This window comes from Nothoprocta perdicaria, unplaced genomic scaffold, assembly GCF_003342845.1.
Source record: "Nothoprocta perdicaria isolate Ctin4 unplaced genomic scaffold, notPer1 scaffold_154, whole genome shotgun sequence".
NCBI classification, from domain to species: domain Eukaryota; kingdom Metazoa; phylum Chordata; class Aves; order Tinamiformes; family Tinamidae; genus Nothoprocta; species Nothoprocta perdicaria.
Window position 1 is genome coordinate 1769229 of NW_020454694.1, and position 17963 is coordinate 1787191.

Consider the following 17963-nt stretch of genomic DNA (forward strand, 5'->3'; position numbering starts at 1 on the left):
CACATAAGGCATTACAAATGGGAAAAAAAAGCTCAAAACTTTTATAAGTTTCCCTAGTGAGACCCCAGAGAGTTTCATGCATCACTATGAAATACATTTTTTTTTAAACTCAACTTTGTGGCAAACTGATCCAGACCACCTGGTGTGTTRCATGTGTGAACATGGAAAGTAACATACTGTTGTGTATTTTTGTACCAAAGGCTCCAAAGTGGCTAATTTCTTTACTCACTTAGAAAGTTCTATTTTTCATTAGAATTTCCCCATCAAATTATTTCATGCCATAACAAAATCACTCAGTTGATTAACAGTTAATTAATAAAAACACCAACAGTTTACMGTTGGGAAGAAAGTATTTCCCCATACCTTTCCAGCGAATGGGTTTGCCACTCTTGTAACAACAGGTCTAAAAACTCAAAAGAGCGCCTAAAAAGAAAGGACAAAAAGCTGTAAARGTGCTCAAATTCTCTTACACAGACATAGCCATACAACTCGCAGGGCAAATGTGGGTGCAGAACAGCCTAACTGCTCTTGTGAGCACCACAGAGCTCTGTTCTGTGCACCACAGAGTCCTCTCGGTTCCCAAAAGGCTCCAGAAGCCAACAGAGGCATTCGAGGACCCTGTCCCTGGAAGCTCAGCGTGCTGCAGACGCACCTCAGTTGGCAGCAAGAGTCTGACCTACCGTGTTCTACACRAAGTAGCAGCCACCTGCTCAGTGCCACACTCTCCAGGATTTGTATTTTGGGCTCTCCATCAGACAAAGCCTAGCTTCTTACATGCAGGTGACACTGTACACGATTTGGGAAGTCCTCCTSGGCCCAAGAGAGCCACACGCTGCCGAACTGCTCCCGTGTGCGAGGGAGCGGGGCGGGAGCTGCAGAGCTTCCCAGGAGCCCTGTCAGGGCTGGCATGACCAGGCTGGGGCTGCTGCTGTGCCAAGTCATGTGCAGGGCTGTCCCCTCGTGCCCACAAATGCCTCCCAACAGCCTGGCTTCTCAATAACCACGGTTGTTTATTCTCATTAGCTAGAAAAACCTGGCTTTAACTACAGCTGCTCTCACCTGCATTATAGTATATAATATACAGAAGGCACTCCTTCAGTAGGTGTTACAAACACTTTAAACAGTAGAATGAATTCTTTAGAAGGATGAAGGGAGGACACACAATTTGTGTCCTCTATGTCCGAAAAAAGTCTGTTCTTTCAACAGCACCCAGGTGATTAACATGTATTCATACAATCATATTTAAAAAGGAACAACTGAAAAAAGTTATTTATAATACACTCACCTTCTAACTGGAACTGATTTTGAGGTACAGTTGCTTGTTATTAAAGGTATAAGTCTGGGCACATGGGTATGCTGAAAAAAAGTAAGACAAAGCAGTTAATTACAGAAGTATTTTTTTTTAATGTAATATTAACCTAGAGTTCTGAACATCATAAAAATGACAATATCATATCAAAATCTGYACTGAAACTAAATGTAGAATATTATTAAAAGGAGACTGCTGTGATTAGCATATGAATCACACTTTTTAAAAGAAAATAAAGAGCAATTTCCAATAGTTGTGATACATATTATTTAGCTATCAGAAACCACAAATAAAAGATAAAAAAAAAAGTCAAAATTGGGCAAAAGAGCAATCAATTTAAAAATACGAGCATTCTTTTAGGGATTAATCTTTAGAAATAGCTGGAAGTACCAAATTGCTTCTAATGCAAAACACGTCAATAAAATGAACACGGTATGTAATCCATTTAAAAACAAATCCACTTATAGAATCTATATAGAAACAACTACTACATCCTCATGGGAAGACTCAAAAAAGCCCTCTTGAATTACCATTTAAGTTGGCCAAGATTAACTACATTAAATCCTCAAACAATTCTTTTATTTAGAATTAATGTAGCCCTACTTTACTTAACTTGGACACAGAGTTGTATCATTTTAATTCCCAGTAACAGTAGCATGGTCTGGGTAAACTTTAAAATCACCCCCCAATATTGTATAAAATTGTAGAGTATATTAAAAAAACCTTAGTATAAAGAAAGGCCTARGGATTACCATACTAAACAATTCTTAGTATTTCATGTATTTTTTTCCTTACAGGAAAAAATGTTCCAGGATACAAACACCCAAATCACTCAAAGCAGAAGAAAAATCACCAGGTTTCAGAGTACAGACAACTTCAGCATTAACAGGGAATGAAGCCAGAAGTCCAGAAGAGCCTAACAGTTATATTTGTTCCTTCTGATAGAACACTTTTCAATTTTAAGAGTACTATACTGTACACCGCCAGAAAGTGCACAATAAGCAAATATGGAGAAAAAAAAATCCAAAAAATCATAGATGCAGAAAACCATATGTTCCARATCTTTGGAGCCACCTATATCTCACTTCCAAAAGGCTACACAGAAATGGAAGKGGCAAAGACAAGCTGGAGCTCTTGAAGATCACAGAAGGACTGACTGCTTAACAGCCCCTCTCTCTCTCAGTGATCTCTCTCACAGCACCAAGACACTAAAGCAGGAGGATCTGGAACGGCTGGTGCTTCTGGGGAACGGGCCAGTGGTTTCTGGTAGCATTTTACAAGCCAAACTCAGCCTCCAAAAGCCGTTACACCCGCCCTGGGCCCTTAAAGTCCCACAGATCACACTTTCCTCGACAAACGCCAATTTAATCCAAAGGACAGAAATTCACGGGAAGTGGGTATGCATTGCTTTTGGCTCTGGAAGTCATTTGTTTCCATTACACCTGGAATCTTCCCACTGTCAAAACACCTGGCACAACCCATTTATTTGTTTGGTATTTGAACATATTGGATTGGAAGCGTGGAAGCAAAAAAACACATTACTTTATTAAAGCTGAAAACAACAGAAATTTGAACAAAAGCAGGGCAGTTAGAGCTGGCATGTAGGCTCCTGCTCAACTACACTGAGACGATATCACCAGTGAATTTTGCTTCATGCTGCTTTCCTGTTCCACTGCTTGATCTGGCTCCTGTAAGCAATGAGAAGGGGGCTATTTTTCTTACAAATCTGAGCTTGCATAATACTACCATAAAWTATAGTCTTCTCTTACAGCTTTTATCACACTGTGTAAGTTTTACACCTTCTTCCTCTCTGAACTATGGCTCACAAGCCCTCTCATGGTGCATTGTAGAACTCGGGAGAAAAATACCTACAGGTTCGCCTTCACAAAGCCTCAGAGCAGTTAGGCAGAGGGCAAGCACTGAATATCCTGAACCCAGCAATACATTGCACAGGTGGTTAAATTACTTCGGTTTCTAACAAGTCACAAAATTATGAGTGTGGATGGGATCACACTGAATAGCAGGAAGTGTCTAGCATTAAGGACTAGAGACAACCACAGAGCTTTTAATGTAAAAACTAYAGGCAACTCCCTACCTTGACCTTCAACCAAAAAGTGCCAAGACAGGTCCTACAAACCTAGACAAATGCCTTGTTTCAGGCCCTGGTTAGTAACAGATGCTTAGGAACAGACATTAAACAGGCCCAACATGCAGCATTTCCCTTTCCTGCTTTAGGCACTCAGCAGCTTAAAATGTTTCTCACAGCAGAGATCTAAATAGCTCTTCTGGACTTCCCTGCCACAGCCTTGTCCCGTGTGAACTGCTCCACATGTGCTCGGCCTCTTCCCTGTTCTGGGATGAGGGCTGGGCTCCAAGTTGAGTGAGCCGGTGCGTATACGCACCCATGCACAACAGAAGGGAAAATCTGCTCCCAAGTATTCGTTGCTGGCCTGCTGACTGCTTGTTTGCTCTGCATTTTGCCAAAAGGCAGGGAGTCTCGGAAGCACACTTGCCTTTTGACTATTACACACTATAAAAAGAATGAAAGCATACTGCCTTTTCATACCTGTTTCACCATTTTTATCAGGATAATGCTGCTGATTGGTATCAATAAGAGGCAATATTCACTGCATTTGGTAATATTTCTATAACATTTGCTTCCTGTCCAAAAAATTACTTCTCCACTGTTGAATAAACATTATAAAGAAAGATCTGATAAATCCAGACTATATTTGAGAACCGATACAATCTCTGGTAAGCAATACTGCCTGACTATTTCTAGCCAGAGCAAGAGAGGAACACCTACCCGAATAATAAACCTAATGGCTGCACACCCAGAAGTTGCCATTACTTTGGCGCTGTTGGGAACCAGGTTAAAAAGCGTAGGCACAATAGCTTCGGCGCCGTGATCAAACTTGTTCCCCAGAACGGTTGAAAGATGGCTGGGGAGGATAAAGAAATCRAAGTGGTTAACAGCATTACACTCCTCTTAAAAGAGTAAAAAAAGTTGTACGTTTTAGAGATTTAGCTTCCCAAATAAGATACTTAATCTTATTTATCATAAATAAAATGTCTTAATCTCCGTGTTTCTAAATCGTTCCCTAATTGKAAATGTAAGATTGGTGGAGCACTTATTTGTTAATTTCATGATGAAAATTAAATACCACAATTTGAAAACCGAAATTGTCATGTCTATATACAATATGAAATGCAATATCACTGTATTCCTACTTTTAATATACTGTGAAAACATGATAAGCTAAAATTTCAAGGAAAAAAGTTAACGCTTGAGATTTTGTACTGTTATAATGCAGGTAAAGCCTGCTTCCAAGACTGATCCTTAAAACAGTCCAAAACAGCATTGAACACAAGTTAATATAAACTGTGGTAAGTCCTCAGTCTGATGATGKTAATTTGTTCTTCAAATATATTACTTTACAGGATTATCCATATATTTATCACTAAATAAATTCATTTAAAAAGTTTCTGCTTTGCCTCTACAACTTCAGAGCCTGACTTTGCTCTTTAATCCATAGTTTAATCTATAACATACAAAAATAAAATCTTTCCATCAACATTTCAAGCACCTTAAATTCATGTTTGCACAAAAATCAAGCAATGTGAGCAACGAACATGAATTCTACTTACGCCACAGTAATGCAGGCTTCTCTGACCACCTGGGATCGGAGATCCTTGGCTGACAGCTTGAAAGCCCCATCCAACAACCGCAAATGCTGAAAAAATCCATCGTACTGCGCAGCTCCAGCCACAAGCAGGGACCGAACTTTCCTGAGCTGAAGAGAAAAAAAAAGACATTTAGTTTTGCATACTAGCACTATGCATTTCTAAAGAAAATAGTATCCACGTACTTTTGAAAATCATGTAAGCACCTAACATATATGTACATCCCGATATTCAGAAACACAATGAAAAATGGAAATTCTATTAATTAAAGTCTTGAACTAAAAAGTAGCACAGTCCAGTCTCCTAATAKACAAATGCATGATTCCGTTCACATTTTTCCGAAGTCCTACCAAAATATGAGAATCTGATAAAAAAAATCCAAATATAACATCCATATATAAATTTCCCGTACATGATTAAGATGTATCAAAGACGTAAATAAAATACAAGCACTGAAGCCTCTTATTTGCACAACGTATTTTTGCACTCTTTTTTCATTTGCACTGCATTTTTTTGCACTCGTATTTTTTGACAACTCAAACTAACATGATAACTTCTGGAAAAGCCAGCACTTAAACATCAATAAAGACATATTTTATTATTTGCATACTTTTTTTTTCAAGTTTATTCCAAAACGATAATACACRTGGAAATTCAAAATTTAGAAATCTAGAACAAAAGCTTTCGCTCTTCTGAACTTTATTAAAKAAAAAAGTTTTAAAACTACTTATCTGCAGTTTTTTTTAATAAAACACACCCACCCAAGCCTGACGTCAGATAAAAATATTTACCGCGTTAGTTCGTTGATCCCAATCATGTTTGTCATCTGAAAGAATTTCCCTGATTTTGTTTAACGTTTCTTCAAGTTCTCGACTAGAATAGATCTGAAATAGTAAAAACACAAAACATTTGTATCATTAATATTCTAGTTCATATGATGAAGGAAACCAACTTTAGGTTGAAAACAGAATTATGAAAAATCTTCCCTTAAGAGTTCCCCAGAACCACCCATGTATAAGAGAGATAACTGCATTTTTTAGCAAATTTGAGGGCATCACTGAGTAATGTACATTCATTTAGAAAGGTTCAAGAGTCAGCATTTTCCTCAATGCCTTAATTTTCCTCTATCTCATGACCTAACCATATGTATTTTCATTACCTATATTCTCTTTTCAAATTATTATTCGTTCAGTGGAAATTTTAGATAACCTGTTGACATATCATTTTTCCTTTCAATTCATTTCATTTTTCGATTCAACTTCCTTTTCTTAACCACTATTCAAAACAAGAGGACTGAACTCTAGAAATAATAAAACTAAACGATCCTCAAGCACCAGACTGTAACCTGAGGCGCGGGGTGCTGGTGCGGGTCTCTTCCCCATCACAAGAGTGGTGAACTTTATGGGGATTTAACTGGCCTGCGAGTTCCCGCTGCAAATAAAGGTATATCTGGGCAATTCCAGTTGTTCAAACTGGCACAGAACACAGAATTTAGTAAAGGGCATAATTTTATCTTGTCATGAAATTAAAACTATAATTCCATGAAAATATACCAAACTGTCAAGCTTCTCCATAGTCCCTTTAAATAGGTTTAAATGGTATTTTTTTAATGTCCTTATTTATGTTTTTATAAGGCCAAGATGAAATTTTGTGTTTTGAAGTCAATGACGTAGCATTTTTTTGTTTATAGGCTCCTGCATCAGATTTTTGCAAAAACAATTTGCTTTGAAAACACTCCCAATATTAACGTTAATAATTCAAGCACAGTTTTCTTCTTTAAGTTAAATAGAATATTAATAAAATTGTAAAAACTTATAGCTTTTATGAAATTAAATATTGAGGCATTGTCCTATCCCTGCAGTACAGCAAATAAGGAATTTCTCTTTTTAACACACCAATCTTTGAGACTATATTTCAAAATCATTTATGACCTTCATARAAAGCCTTTATCCATGAGAGGGCAACATGCATACACATCAATAAAGAGAAATGCAATAACAAAGACAGAACAATTAAAAGCACAAACACAAACTAGGGCAAACAATACGATGKCCCTAAAATATGAGGGATGAGCACAGTAAGTGGAAAACATTATTAGAAAAGCAGATCCAACACTGGAGTTTTATAACCATATATTTAGGTGATCTAGACTGACTTGATACAAATGCTGAATCTTCCCTTCAAATCCAATTCAGATTTCCATASTATAGTTTTCTCCCTTCCAAGTAAACTACACACAATGAAAACAGACACAAAAATGGGGCCAATAATGCACAAAGAACCCTCTCTTCTTATAAATTTTCCTTGTTTTCAGAACAAGCTGTCAAATTTCAGATGACAAGAGTTCACAAGAGCTACTGAAGAAATTTCTCCCTTTCTTTGTAGCTAGCATGGTGTCAAGGACACAGAATCTGTCTTCCTTCTACAGTGTCAGACACTGTCCAACACCAGACACACAAAGTTGGACAACAGGACATCCTTATTCTTAAGAATACTACATATAATTCATTTTGCCTGGCTAACAGGTTTAACCCAAATGCTGGAACTTGAAATACAAGTTATTTGGGGGTCAGGCACAAATTCCTTCCCTTTTCCCTCCACCTCAAACTCAACTCGGATTGGTAAGAATATGTGGGTCTTTTTTCCCTCTACCTACAAAGTAYTTCTGCCTACAAAAGCAGATGTAATAAATGCCTATACTACAATCTTGAGAAATAAAAATAAAGCAAAATCATGCATCATGAGAAGAGCCCTAAAAAAACCCTCTGGCATTTGGGAACTGTGGCTTACAATGAGTTCATAGTTCTCCTCCAAATCTCAGCAGCTCCAGGGAAAGTTTTATAAAGGAGGTTTTGGAAAGTACAAACATCTTAGATGACCCAACTGTGTAGAAGCAGCAAACATGTAATTCCCACAGAATTTCCAGTTAAAAAGAATAAAAATTAAAATCTGATCTTTTAACTAAGAACTCAGCATCCAACAGGTTTCATTAGTATTTAAATAAAGCCCTGTTTAAGTATTTCAAGAGATGAATACATTTAGGCCAGACATACTTCATTAGAATTCAGACGCTCTCATTTGGAAAATACTATTCTTCCTTTTAAATTTATTTGCCTGGGCTAATATTAGTTGGTTATCCCAAGAAATCCCAATACTAAATTCTCCAAGCTTATGCAAACTTTTAAAAGAATTACAACTACTTTCAGTAGCTCTTTAGAAAAGATCAAGAAAGGCTTAAAATAATACAAATTATTTTGTAAGAAATAACTAACAAAAATAATTTTAACTTACATTTTATTTATTTATTTTAAAATATTAATGCATAGCACTGCAAATAGCATATTTCTGGAAACAAAACAAAAACAAGCATGCATAGTACCTTACCTGTACAGTAGGAACATCTGTAAATGCTTTAATAAAGTCATCTTCATCCACTGCTCCAGCCCCTCCTTCTTTAGAGGAACCTACATAAGAACAAAGCACTGTTAAGCATTATCTAATGCACACCAAGCTTTTCAAACTGAAATGAGTATCATTAACCATACTCATCTTCAAAAATGCAATATAATGCCTAAAAATTCAGAACATTCATCCAGTGCAAGACTGCATGGCTTCTCATCTTGAATCATAGAGAAAAATATATTTGTTAAAAGAAGGAACAATACTGAACAGTTGCCAGATGATCACAGTTGCCAAATGATGAGTTAATGGTGTCGTTTTAATTTTTTTATATTTAAAAGTGTTCAGTACAACAATCCTCTAATAATTATTTGCATAGGACTCTTAAGAGCAGCCATCTGCTAAGTGTTCCAAATAACACCCAGTATATCAAATCACAAACTCCAAAGCAAGAGTTATTTACCATTCAATGCTGTTCCTCAAAAYGAATTCTTCACATGAAGACATGTGCCACAAGCTTTTAAAATTATTTTACACCTTTGCTATTATCTACATGATTCGTTTAACTTGCGCTTCCCTGTATTCTCTTAAGGAGACAGAAAGTGTGAGGAAAATTCTTAAGCATTAATTCTTATTCTTCAGTGATTAGATGGATAGATAATAAGCAAGGACAGGTGCTGCATCATCAGTCCAGGAGAATATTTCCTTCTTGGACAGGTAAGAAATATCTCTTTCGGGACAAGGAAACAAAAGTGGTCTTGTCCCAACTCTTTCAGCCAAGGAAAAGGCCAAAGGGTATGTGGTATAATGGCCTGCCTTAGAGGTGCCAGCCAGAGGAGGCAAATGCATTTTACTACCTACCAAACAAATAAAAAACATAGGAAATAAAGTTAAGGTTGAGAGAGTCACTGAAACAAAGAACTAGGCCTTCCTGAAATGGAGCAGAGAAATCACACACTTGGGTGTCTGAATTCTCCAAGAGAATGCATGGACCAAGAACGTTTCATGGTTTACAGTCCTTGATCTGCCATTTATGGTAAAGGGACTGATTCCTGCTGTCACTGTGTACTGGTGWCATCTGAAACTCCAAGGTCCACCACCACTACGACTCAACGGCAGGCTTGCGAGAGCAGAATGCTTCTATGCAGAGCAAGCTCTCACGCTGCTCTGGAGCTGCTCCGTGTAGAAGCACTGAAGTGCTATCTCGCAGAATGCGGACACGGTGCCTGCGGKGTGATGCAGGCACATCTGACAGATTTTGACAGCTTAAGCTCAAGCATGGTGCAAACGGATACCATACCATCAAAATCCTTTACATGTGCCTCTCCACTACCATCTGCCACAGCCGTCAGTGACAGTCAAAAGGAGAAGAAGAAATGGTAACCACCTATTTTTCGCTCCCCAGAGTGTAGACAGAATGAGACCTTCCACAAAGTGAACGAGGACCTGACTAACTAAGAGAAGGGAGATGAAAAGGCCAAGGTTGGACGCAGAACGCTCTTCAAAACCAGCAGACACCTAGGCAGCAGTCCGAGACGCAAGCCCTGAGTCCACTTATCAGACTGCCAGGGAGGATCYGCCACTATTTCAGAGTACACAAACTCCAATAAAAATGTACGGTCACTTACAAACTCCTATTTCCATTTTCCACTTCATTTAGGTTTTGAGGCTAACAATAAACAAAAGAATCTGTCARCAGAACCTTTCACTAGCCTTCACATAAGGTAAAACGTAGATCTACTAGAGGCAAGTCACTACAACAAGAACCTCAGAAGGCTCTTGAGGCCAAAGGAGAAACAGAAAGATGCCCTCTGTAGAAGTTCTTGATCACTCTAAGTCAGGGATTTTTTGTGGAAGGTGCAGGGCACCCAAGGCTCAAGAAAGACAGCTCAAATATCTAATTTAAGGAAAGAGATGGCACCCACTAACACGTGTCTTTAGGTGAGCAGAATCCTGAGTATGAGGTGAGGTGAAGTACAAGGCTCATCATATGACTGGAAATCACTGCTGCAGAATCTGCTTCCCCTTCTGCCTTGCAGAAAACTGTGCAGCCCTGAAAATAGAGGCTCTCCAAATTAAAGCACAATTTTGTGGAGAGAAACCCTGGAGGAAAAAAAAAAAAAAAAAAAAAAAAAAAAAAAGAAGACTAAGAAGACGTTGGCACAGGCTCCACACTAGCTAGGTGGAATGAACGGCCGTCTGGTCGCCTCGCTCTGTAACCCAGTGAGTTCCCTTGCCAAATACTCTGGCATACAGGGAAGCCTCAGAGTACCCAAATAATCCTAATTACAACAGAGTAGTCAGGAAATGCAAATGGAAACAGAAAGCCTGAGTAGCCAGAAGGTCACCTCATTTTAAAGGTTAAAACATGGTGTTCACACAGCTAAAAGACTTCCTTATTCTTTTTAAAAAAGTTTAAAAACATTTRAACAGCAGTTCATATAGGTTTCTACCCTTCTTATCAAAATAACTCAGTCACAAAGCAGTGAATTCTTATGAAGCTCTTYTATGAATTCTTATGAAGCTCCATACTATGAAGCTCTTTACAAGTAAGTAAAATATTGCTCAGCATTGCAGTGATCCTCTGACATTAGAGGCAAAAGATTCTGCATTTAACAGTTTATGCAAGTCCTATATTTTTATTTAGCTACATAAATAACAAAATACCACTCTTAATAAAGGGGGGGAGTGAAGAGGAGGAAACGTATATTGTATTCTTAAATATCACTTCATCACTTTTCTACCAAGAAAATTAACTAATAAACTTAGTGAAATACCTCTTCTATTTTTATTATAGGGAAGTTGAAACTCTAAATTGCACTAGGAGGAAGTATCATTCAGCCTTTTCCTTCCAGATCTCTTGGAATTCAACCCAGGTTTCCTAATTCAGAGAAACATCTTTTACTATGCAAAGTAGATGGACCCTWGCCACACACACACAGTCTCTCTCACAGAACACTCATGCATTTGTAAGCCTCGACTTTCCTCTYCAAAAGCCATTACCCCAGCAGAGCTTTGCAGAAGTCTCATTTCGGATTGTGCTGCCTTCAAAGGTGACACACATACTGCAACTGTCACGTTTTGCTAAGCTTACAGGTATCTGGCTGATGTTTACCTTCTGAGATCCAGCTGGGATGATAAAACTCTCAGAAGTCTATCTTGTCCGTATTGTATCTTGTCCATACTAACACCTTCCACTGCATAAGGTGCATGTTCTTAGCCTTATCCACTGCACACACCACCCTTTAACTAAGTAAACACCATTTCAGCTACTGGATTCCTAATGATAAGACCGTATGAACAGTTTTAATGAGCTCTAACCCCCATTACCTTGTATATCTTTAAGCTCTCAGCAGATATTTTAACAAAAATAGTGTCCCATGAACTGGTTTTTTTCCTTCTCTTAAATGACTGCCATTGACATCATATTACTTAATTGTGGRCTCTGACACTACATACACATTTCATTCCCTTGCTATCTTTCAATTCACAACTATTGTCTATTCTTATTCTTCAAGCATCCAGGTTAGATAAAGCTCAATTTAAAGGTTTCTAACATTCTGGATTCAATTATGAATTGTTCAACACCAGAAAATGCTCTGGGCACAAGCAAAGAAATTACTGATTAAATATTTATCAATTATCTTTTGAAGAAACTGTTTTCTCATCCACGAATTAACAGATATGATTTATTTCTTCCTTTCTTCAAATCACAACATTTGGGATTTTCCCATCATGTCACTTTGGTAACTTTGGGGAGTGGTCAACTTCTGCTAGCTGATGCTGCCTGCTCTGGTACCTACTCACACCAAATGTGGGCATCACGTGAGCACGGCTCCACACTGACATCTCTGTTTAATCAGCACATGCTGATTAAACCTAGCTTAAACAAGCTGTTTAACCTAGCACGCAAGTGCTAAAGTAGTCTAAAACAAACGTGATCAATCTGTGTTACGTAACAACTCTCTACTAGTCCAATATTCCTTTTCATTCTCTTTCTGTTGGCCTTTTTGGAGGAAAAAAAAATTATTTCAGGAAAAAATCCCTTGTGAAAAAGAGTATTGAAACTGACAGGGAAATTAAGGAGTAAAAATCTAAAATTTGTTACACATTTTATTTTTAAATACTTTTTCTCAAAATGTTTGCCTGTTATAAAAACTGATTCATGTTCTAATATGAGGTATATCAGGGCAATTTTAGTGTTAGAGAACTTTTCAAAAGGCACTACTACCAAAAAGTAGCAAATAAATAAATACATAAAATTTCACAATTTTCTAATTCCCTTCAGTAGCAGGATTGATCTTTCTGACTCCTTCAAGGTGAGGTGGAGCACAGAACTACTTTTCCCCTTGAAAACAAAACAAAGATACAGCCACATCTCAACTTGTTCAAGAGCTTCACCCCTTACCTACCAGAGACGGAAACAAAAGATACAAATCACTCTGGATTAAAAGCAAAACAAACGAGCAAACCACTTACAAACTTATTTTACAAACCCTCTTAGTTTTGTACGATAACAAGCAGCATTAGATAGAAACAGGAACTGACAGCAGCTCCAGGTCAGCATAGGGGGAGTGCACAGGGTCAGCTCAAGTACTGACTTAGCTTTTCATATAAGAGCTTAACTGGCGACTCCTACACTCTCCTTCTGCCCTTCTCATTTTGTCATTAGTTCAACTGAATAATGAGCAACAAGAAAAGGACCTGAGGAAAAAAAAAAAGCTGAAAAGAGTGGTTTCAGTGAGAAGAAACCTCCCTGGCCTGCTTCACCATGGGGCCCTATAACCGCAGTGCTAGCACAGTGCTGGTGGGAGAGAACTAAGTTAGTGGAAGCAGACATGGAGATGACAACTTCAGACAGCTTAGCCAGCCAGCTGCTGAAAACCCSCTTATTGACAAAAGGGACTTAAGCAACACTCAGACGTAATGAACTCAAGCAGGGACAAGTGCAAAGACAACCCACGGCAATGGACAGTCTATTTCTTAAACGGACTTGTTTCATAATACACCAAGATGAAATSCAATACAGCTGGCAACTGATTTTTGGAACACCTTTTAAGAATGTCATAAATCTTAACTGCTTATGAACAAAGTTTAGCAGCATGGTACTTGCGATGAACTGAGACGGGGCTCAGCAACCAGAATTCTGCATCCAGTCCTCCTTACTGCAGATGCAGTAAAGGCTGTAAAGGCTTTTTCTTTATTTAACGCATGTTCTGCTCCTYGTTAGCCTCTGAAATTGTGAGTTTTCCTGAATCTTCTGTTGCCATAAGATACTCCTGCAGAAGGTGTATTTATGGTTCTTTACTTTAAACTTGTTTGGTATTTTTACACCCAACACTTACTACTGTTTGATGGAAGGGACAGCTTCTTTCAAAAGGGTGTCTCCTGTGGGAAGAGTTGGTCATGATCCACACTGCCAACTTGGAGACAGCAAAGGGGAATTTTCCGAGAATGATTTTCATACGGGACTCAACAGATCGAATCTGTGCCGCTCAGCATCTCTTTCTTGTTCCRGGTATCATATGGATACCATATCATAGCTACAGTTAATACAATAGTTTGGAATAACATTTTTTATTATGTTCCTTTTACTGGTTGAAAATAAGACAACTTTGCTTCTGGAAAAAAAAAAGACACAAGTAGTAGGAAAACTAAACTGAACATTGACAATCTCTGAAAATTCCTTCCCTTTTTTAGACTATTGGGCCAACTAAAGCAATTTCRTTTCATATACACCTACCTTGACTTGTATGCACACCTTGGGAAAAAGATATTGAAAATATCAGTGGTCTTCAATTCCCTAAGTGTTCTGAATTCTCCAATATCTATGGTTTGAAGACAGACCTCTGGTCTTTAATCCAGAAACTTGAATCAAAACAATCCCACAGGCCAAGCAAAACACAGAACTAATAAAAAGATGCATTAAAAAGAGATCAATATTCTTCAGTCTTGAATATCTGAGCAGAGTCAAGGTATCCTCCACCGAGTGCTCAGTACATGAACCTTCAAGCTTAAGTTTGAACAACATGTGACACGTCACAAAGAAACCACCCTGGCTCTGATAAAAGACTCTACGGTTAACCTTCAACAAGGGATTTTYCTTGTGAACAGGTCAGATTTACCTGCACATAGCTACCCTCATGACAGCAATATTCTCTAGTTGGGTGTAATTTGTTTTTATAATGGTACTAGTGTGAAAACTTTTTTACTCATKAAAAAGTACATGAGCCAATTCCTAACTTTTCTGCTGTTAACCACTGCTTACTAGCTTTACTAGACAGGTTAAAGAAGATCATGCTGTTCACTTGGAACAGTAAGTCATGCTGAACCAGTAGCACAAACTGAACTGCAAACAAAAGAGCAAAGTATCTGTACGTGTCTTCAAACGCATTTCTCTACCTTGTTGCAGTTTTACTGCCTGTGAATTTACTCGCACCGCTATTAAAGCCACCTACAGTTGTAACACTAACATTTTTCCCATAGCCCTTTTCAATTGCTCTATACCTTGACATAATCATCTGTGAAAGCTCCAATATCTGTTTATGGCTCACTCCTAACTTTAAAAAACCACAAAACCACTAAATGCGCAGACTGATATTTCTGAAAACAAATTTATAAAAATACATGGGTTCCTCATGTTAAAAAAAATTCTTATAACCATTATATTTAGAAGCTTAAGCACCTTTGTACTTTGGTGTACAACATATTTAACACGATACGACTCGTGTTTCCGCTGCTGCACAACTAGGGAAGCTCTGCAGAGCTTCCACCTGCAGCCAGGCTGCTCCGCTGACACCGTGACACCTTCCTCCTGCAGCTGGGCAGCGTTTCCATGGGGGGCCCCAAAGGCTCCCTGCTTCTCAGGGCTGACAGGCTAGGCAGGCTGCTCTGTGCTTGCATTCACTCCAGGGAAAACTTCTTAGCCCTCCTGCTCAGGGTAAGCTACCCTTACAAGAGATAAGGTGAGGGCAAGGGGTGTAAGGAGGTTTCCTTCATTTGAGCCTCAAAGCCTACTGAGTGCAGTTTCACAGGGTGAAACACGGATGTCACTACTCAGGCACATTAAGCAGATCTTTCCACTTGTGTCTGTGGAACATTCACAGAACACATGATGACACAAGGAAGASATGAATAATGCTGTGCCCGGGACAGGGTTTGGACAACATCCATGAGACTGCACGTGGAGAAGAACAAGTAGGTTCATGAGCAACAAGAACACAGATACTTGGTTTCCTTTCATCTTGTCTCAGAGTCGATCAATATCTGATTATACTGATTTTTAAGCTTGCATAGTAGTCTTTCTTCAAACCACTCACATATTTCCTTTTCTCCATTCAGCTGCCAATTTTTACAAAAATTGTATGAACATGTTTGAGACGTGCTCATTTGTCCAATTTGCCTGAAATGAACAGGTGAGTTGAAAAATTATATTAACACGGAGTGTAAAAACATCAGTCGTTTTCAGTTTTTAATATATATGTATTTTTAAATAACTCAGTGCTTACATTCTAATTTAACCCATTCCCAGGCTTGTACCTGAAAAGCTAAGACTGGATTAACTTTATATTACACAAATTACTGGGAATAAACAGCAACACAAACAGTTCTTTTGTGTCATCTATAATTTGAGATGTAAAACAGACTGGGTCAGTGTACTGGAGACTCTGGGTGCAATGGCTTTAGAAAATGCTATTTCATTATGGTTGCCATTTCTCTTCAACCCTACATTCTTCCTGAAACATTTTAAACTGATATTAGAACCCGTATTGCCTTTCCATTATAACTTACTACTAAAATTTGTAGAGAAAATGTGGCATTTATAATTGTAGAAGTAAACTAGGAGAACAAGACAAAGTCATAGATTTGATTTTTAAGGTATGGTTGTTCTGACATTTTTTGAATATTTTGCTTGTTCAAAATGCTATCTGCACCCTTGCTGCAAATGATGATTGGCACCAGTTTCTCCACTCAAAATAATAAAAACAGTTTGAGTCTCATGTTGTTGACGTTTCCTGCTTCTATTCGAGACCACCAAAAACTGTCCAAAGAAATTAAATCCAAAAGACACATTTTCCTATTCTGCCATACAAAGAGGAGCCACATCTGCTCCTCTGCAGGCAATCCACACATTTCTGCAACTCAGCTACAGCAAGCAAYGCTAACAAAGTGGGCTGTTGTAGGGCTGTAAGGGGCCTGTGTGAGCAAAGCAGCTTCTCTTCAGCAGCAGCACCGTGGGGCTGGTTTGGAGCCCCSACCTCTCTTTGCTTCTCTGGAAGAGCCACAGTTCAAAGGGACTCAAAGTAGTGGGGTCAACAAATTGCAGCTCTGACTCCTCCTCCTTCCTTCCCTTTTTTTCCTTCTGAATTCTGTCACACGAACACAAAGAAATCCCCTCTCCTTCTCATCATCTGGCAAACAAGTCTGGAACCTTAGCAAATTAAGTTGGGGGTTGTCTCATCCCTACCTGGTACTCCTGGGACCACTACTAGGATATGTGGGACAATCCAGAGGATGGGACAGGGGTGTCAAGACAAAGTTACACACTGGTAAGTTTGCACCTCTGGAGTTCTTAGCCACTGCTCCACTGTTCTGCCCCTTCTACATCACCCATTTGTAAGATGCCTTGAAGTCCATGAGCTTTYTGGGCGAAGACTGTCATACATAATATCATAATTCTCCCACCATTATAAATCCCACAAGCCAACTGCAGCTTCTAGAAATTAGTGCAAAATGAAGTAAAATCACCATATGCTTTCTGCCARCTGTCCTAGGATGATACTCACAGAAAATGGGTAGGGTAACAAGAGTTACACATTTATACGGGCATTTCAGTTTCCTCACTGCGACTATCTCCTCATTCACGAGCTACCCAAAAAGCAAATATCAAATTTACAGCAATGGGCACTGTAATACCTGGACAGAAACTTCTTACTGTGACCAAGGGGAACAGAAGACACAGCAGGTGTGAGGAAACCTTAAGGCCAAGTTTACGGGAGTAAAGAGCAAGCAGAAAATAGAACAACTCCAGGGGAATCTGAAATGCTGGAAATCCTCCTATTCTCTTGAATTCTGCCTCAGGTTCACACAGCAATACTTGATGACTGTGCGCACTTTGATTTAGTTGACCAAAATACTGGATGTAAAAAACTACCCACACTGCTAAAAAATATTGGTAGATCTTTTCCGTGCAACCCCGCAATTCCATAGGCAAGTATCTATTGGGATGGAAGTTAATTTATACCCACTGTGGGGACAAGGAAGCAAAAGGACATTCTGCAAGAAGCCCCAAGGCTGACCTCAAAGGGAGGTCAGAAAGGCAAAAACGCTGATTTCAGTCGGCCTCTGGAAGAAAAATGTCTGGAATTCAGAACAATCTGCAAGCCCACAAATGGAAGCAACTGCCATAGGAATGTCAGTAATGCTCTTTTGAATAAGATGATCTCAGAGCAGTTTTGTATCTTATGAAGGGCCAAAATCCTAGTTTATTTTATAGGCTTTTCTAAAATGGCGACTTGGAAAAAAAATTACAGTATTTCAAAGAAATTACTTAATGAAGGCACAAGCAAGA

At 38.7% G+C, this 17963-nt stretch overlaps 1 protein-coding gene across 3 annotated transcripts in view; it reads right to left on the reverse strand.

Moving 5' to 3' along the window:
- Nucleotides 1-17963, reverse strand: part of CLASP2 (cytoplasmic linker associated protein 2) — a 127747-nt gene that overhangs the window by 55517 nt on the left and 54267 nt on the right. For all 3 annotated transcript variants that reach the window (XM_026034979.1, XM_026034978.1, XM_026034977.1), the window contains exons 9-14: nt 8378-8457; nt 5785-5877; nt 4958-5103; nt 4116-4251; nt 1286-1356; nt 364-423 (exon numbers count right to left, since the gene is read on the reverse strand). In XM_026034979.1, the coding sequence (XP_025890764.1) occupies nt 364-423; nt 1286-1356; nt 4116-4251; nt 4958-5103; nt 5785-5877; nt 8378-8457 (586 nt within the window). The remainder of the gene's footprint in view (nt 1-363; nt 424-1285; nt 1357-4115; nt 4252-4957; nt 5104-5784; nt 5878-8377; nt 8458-17963) is intronic.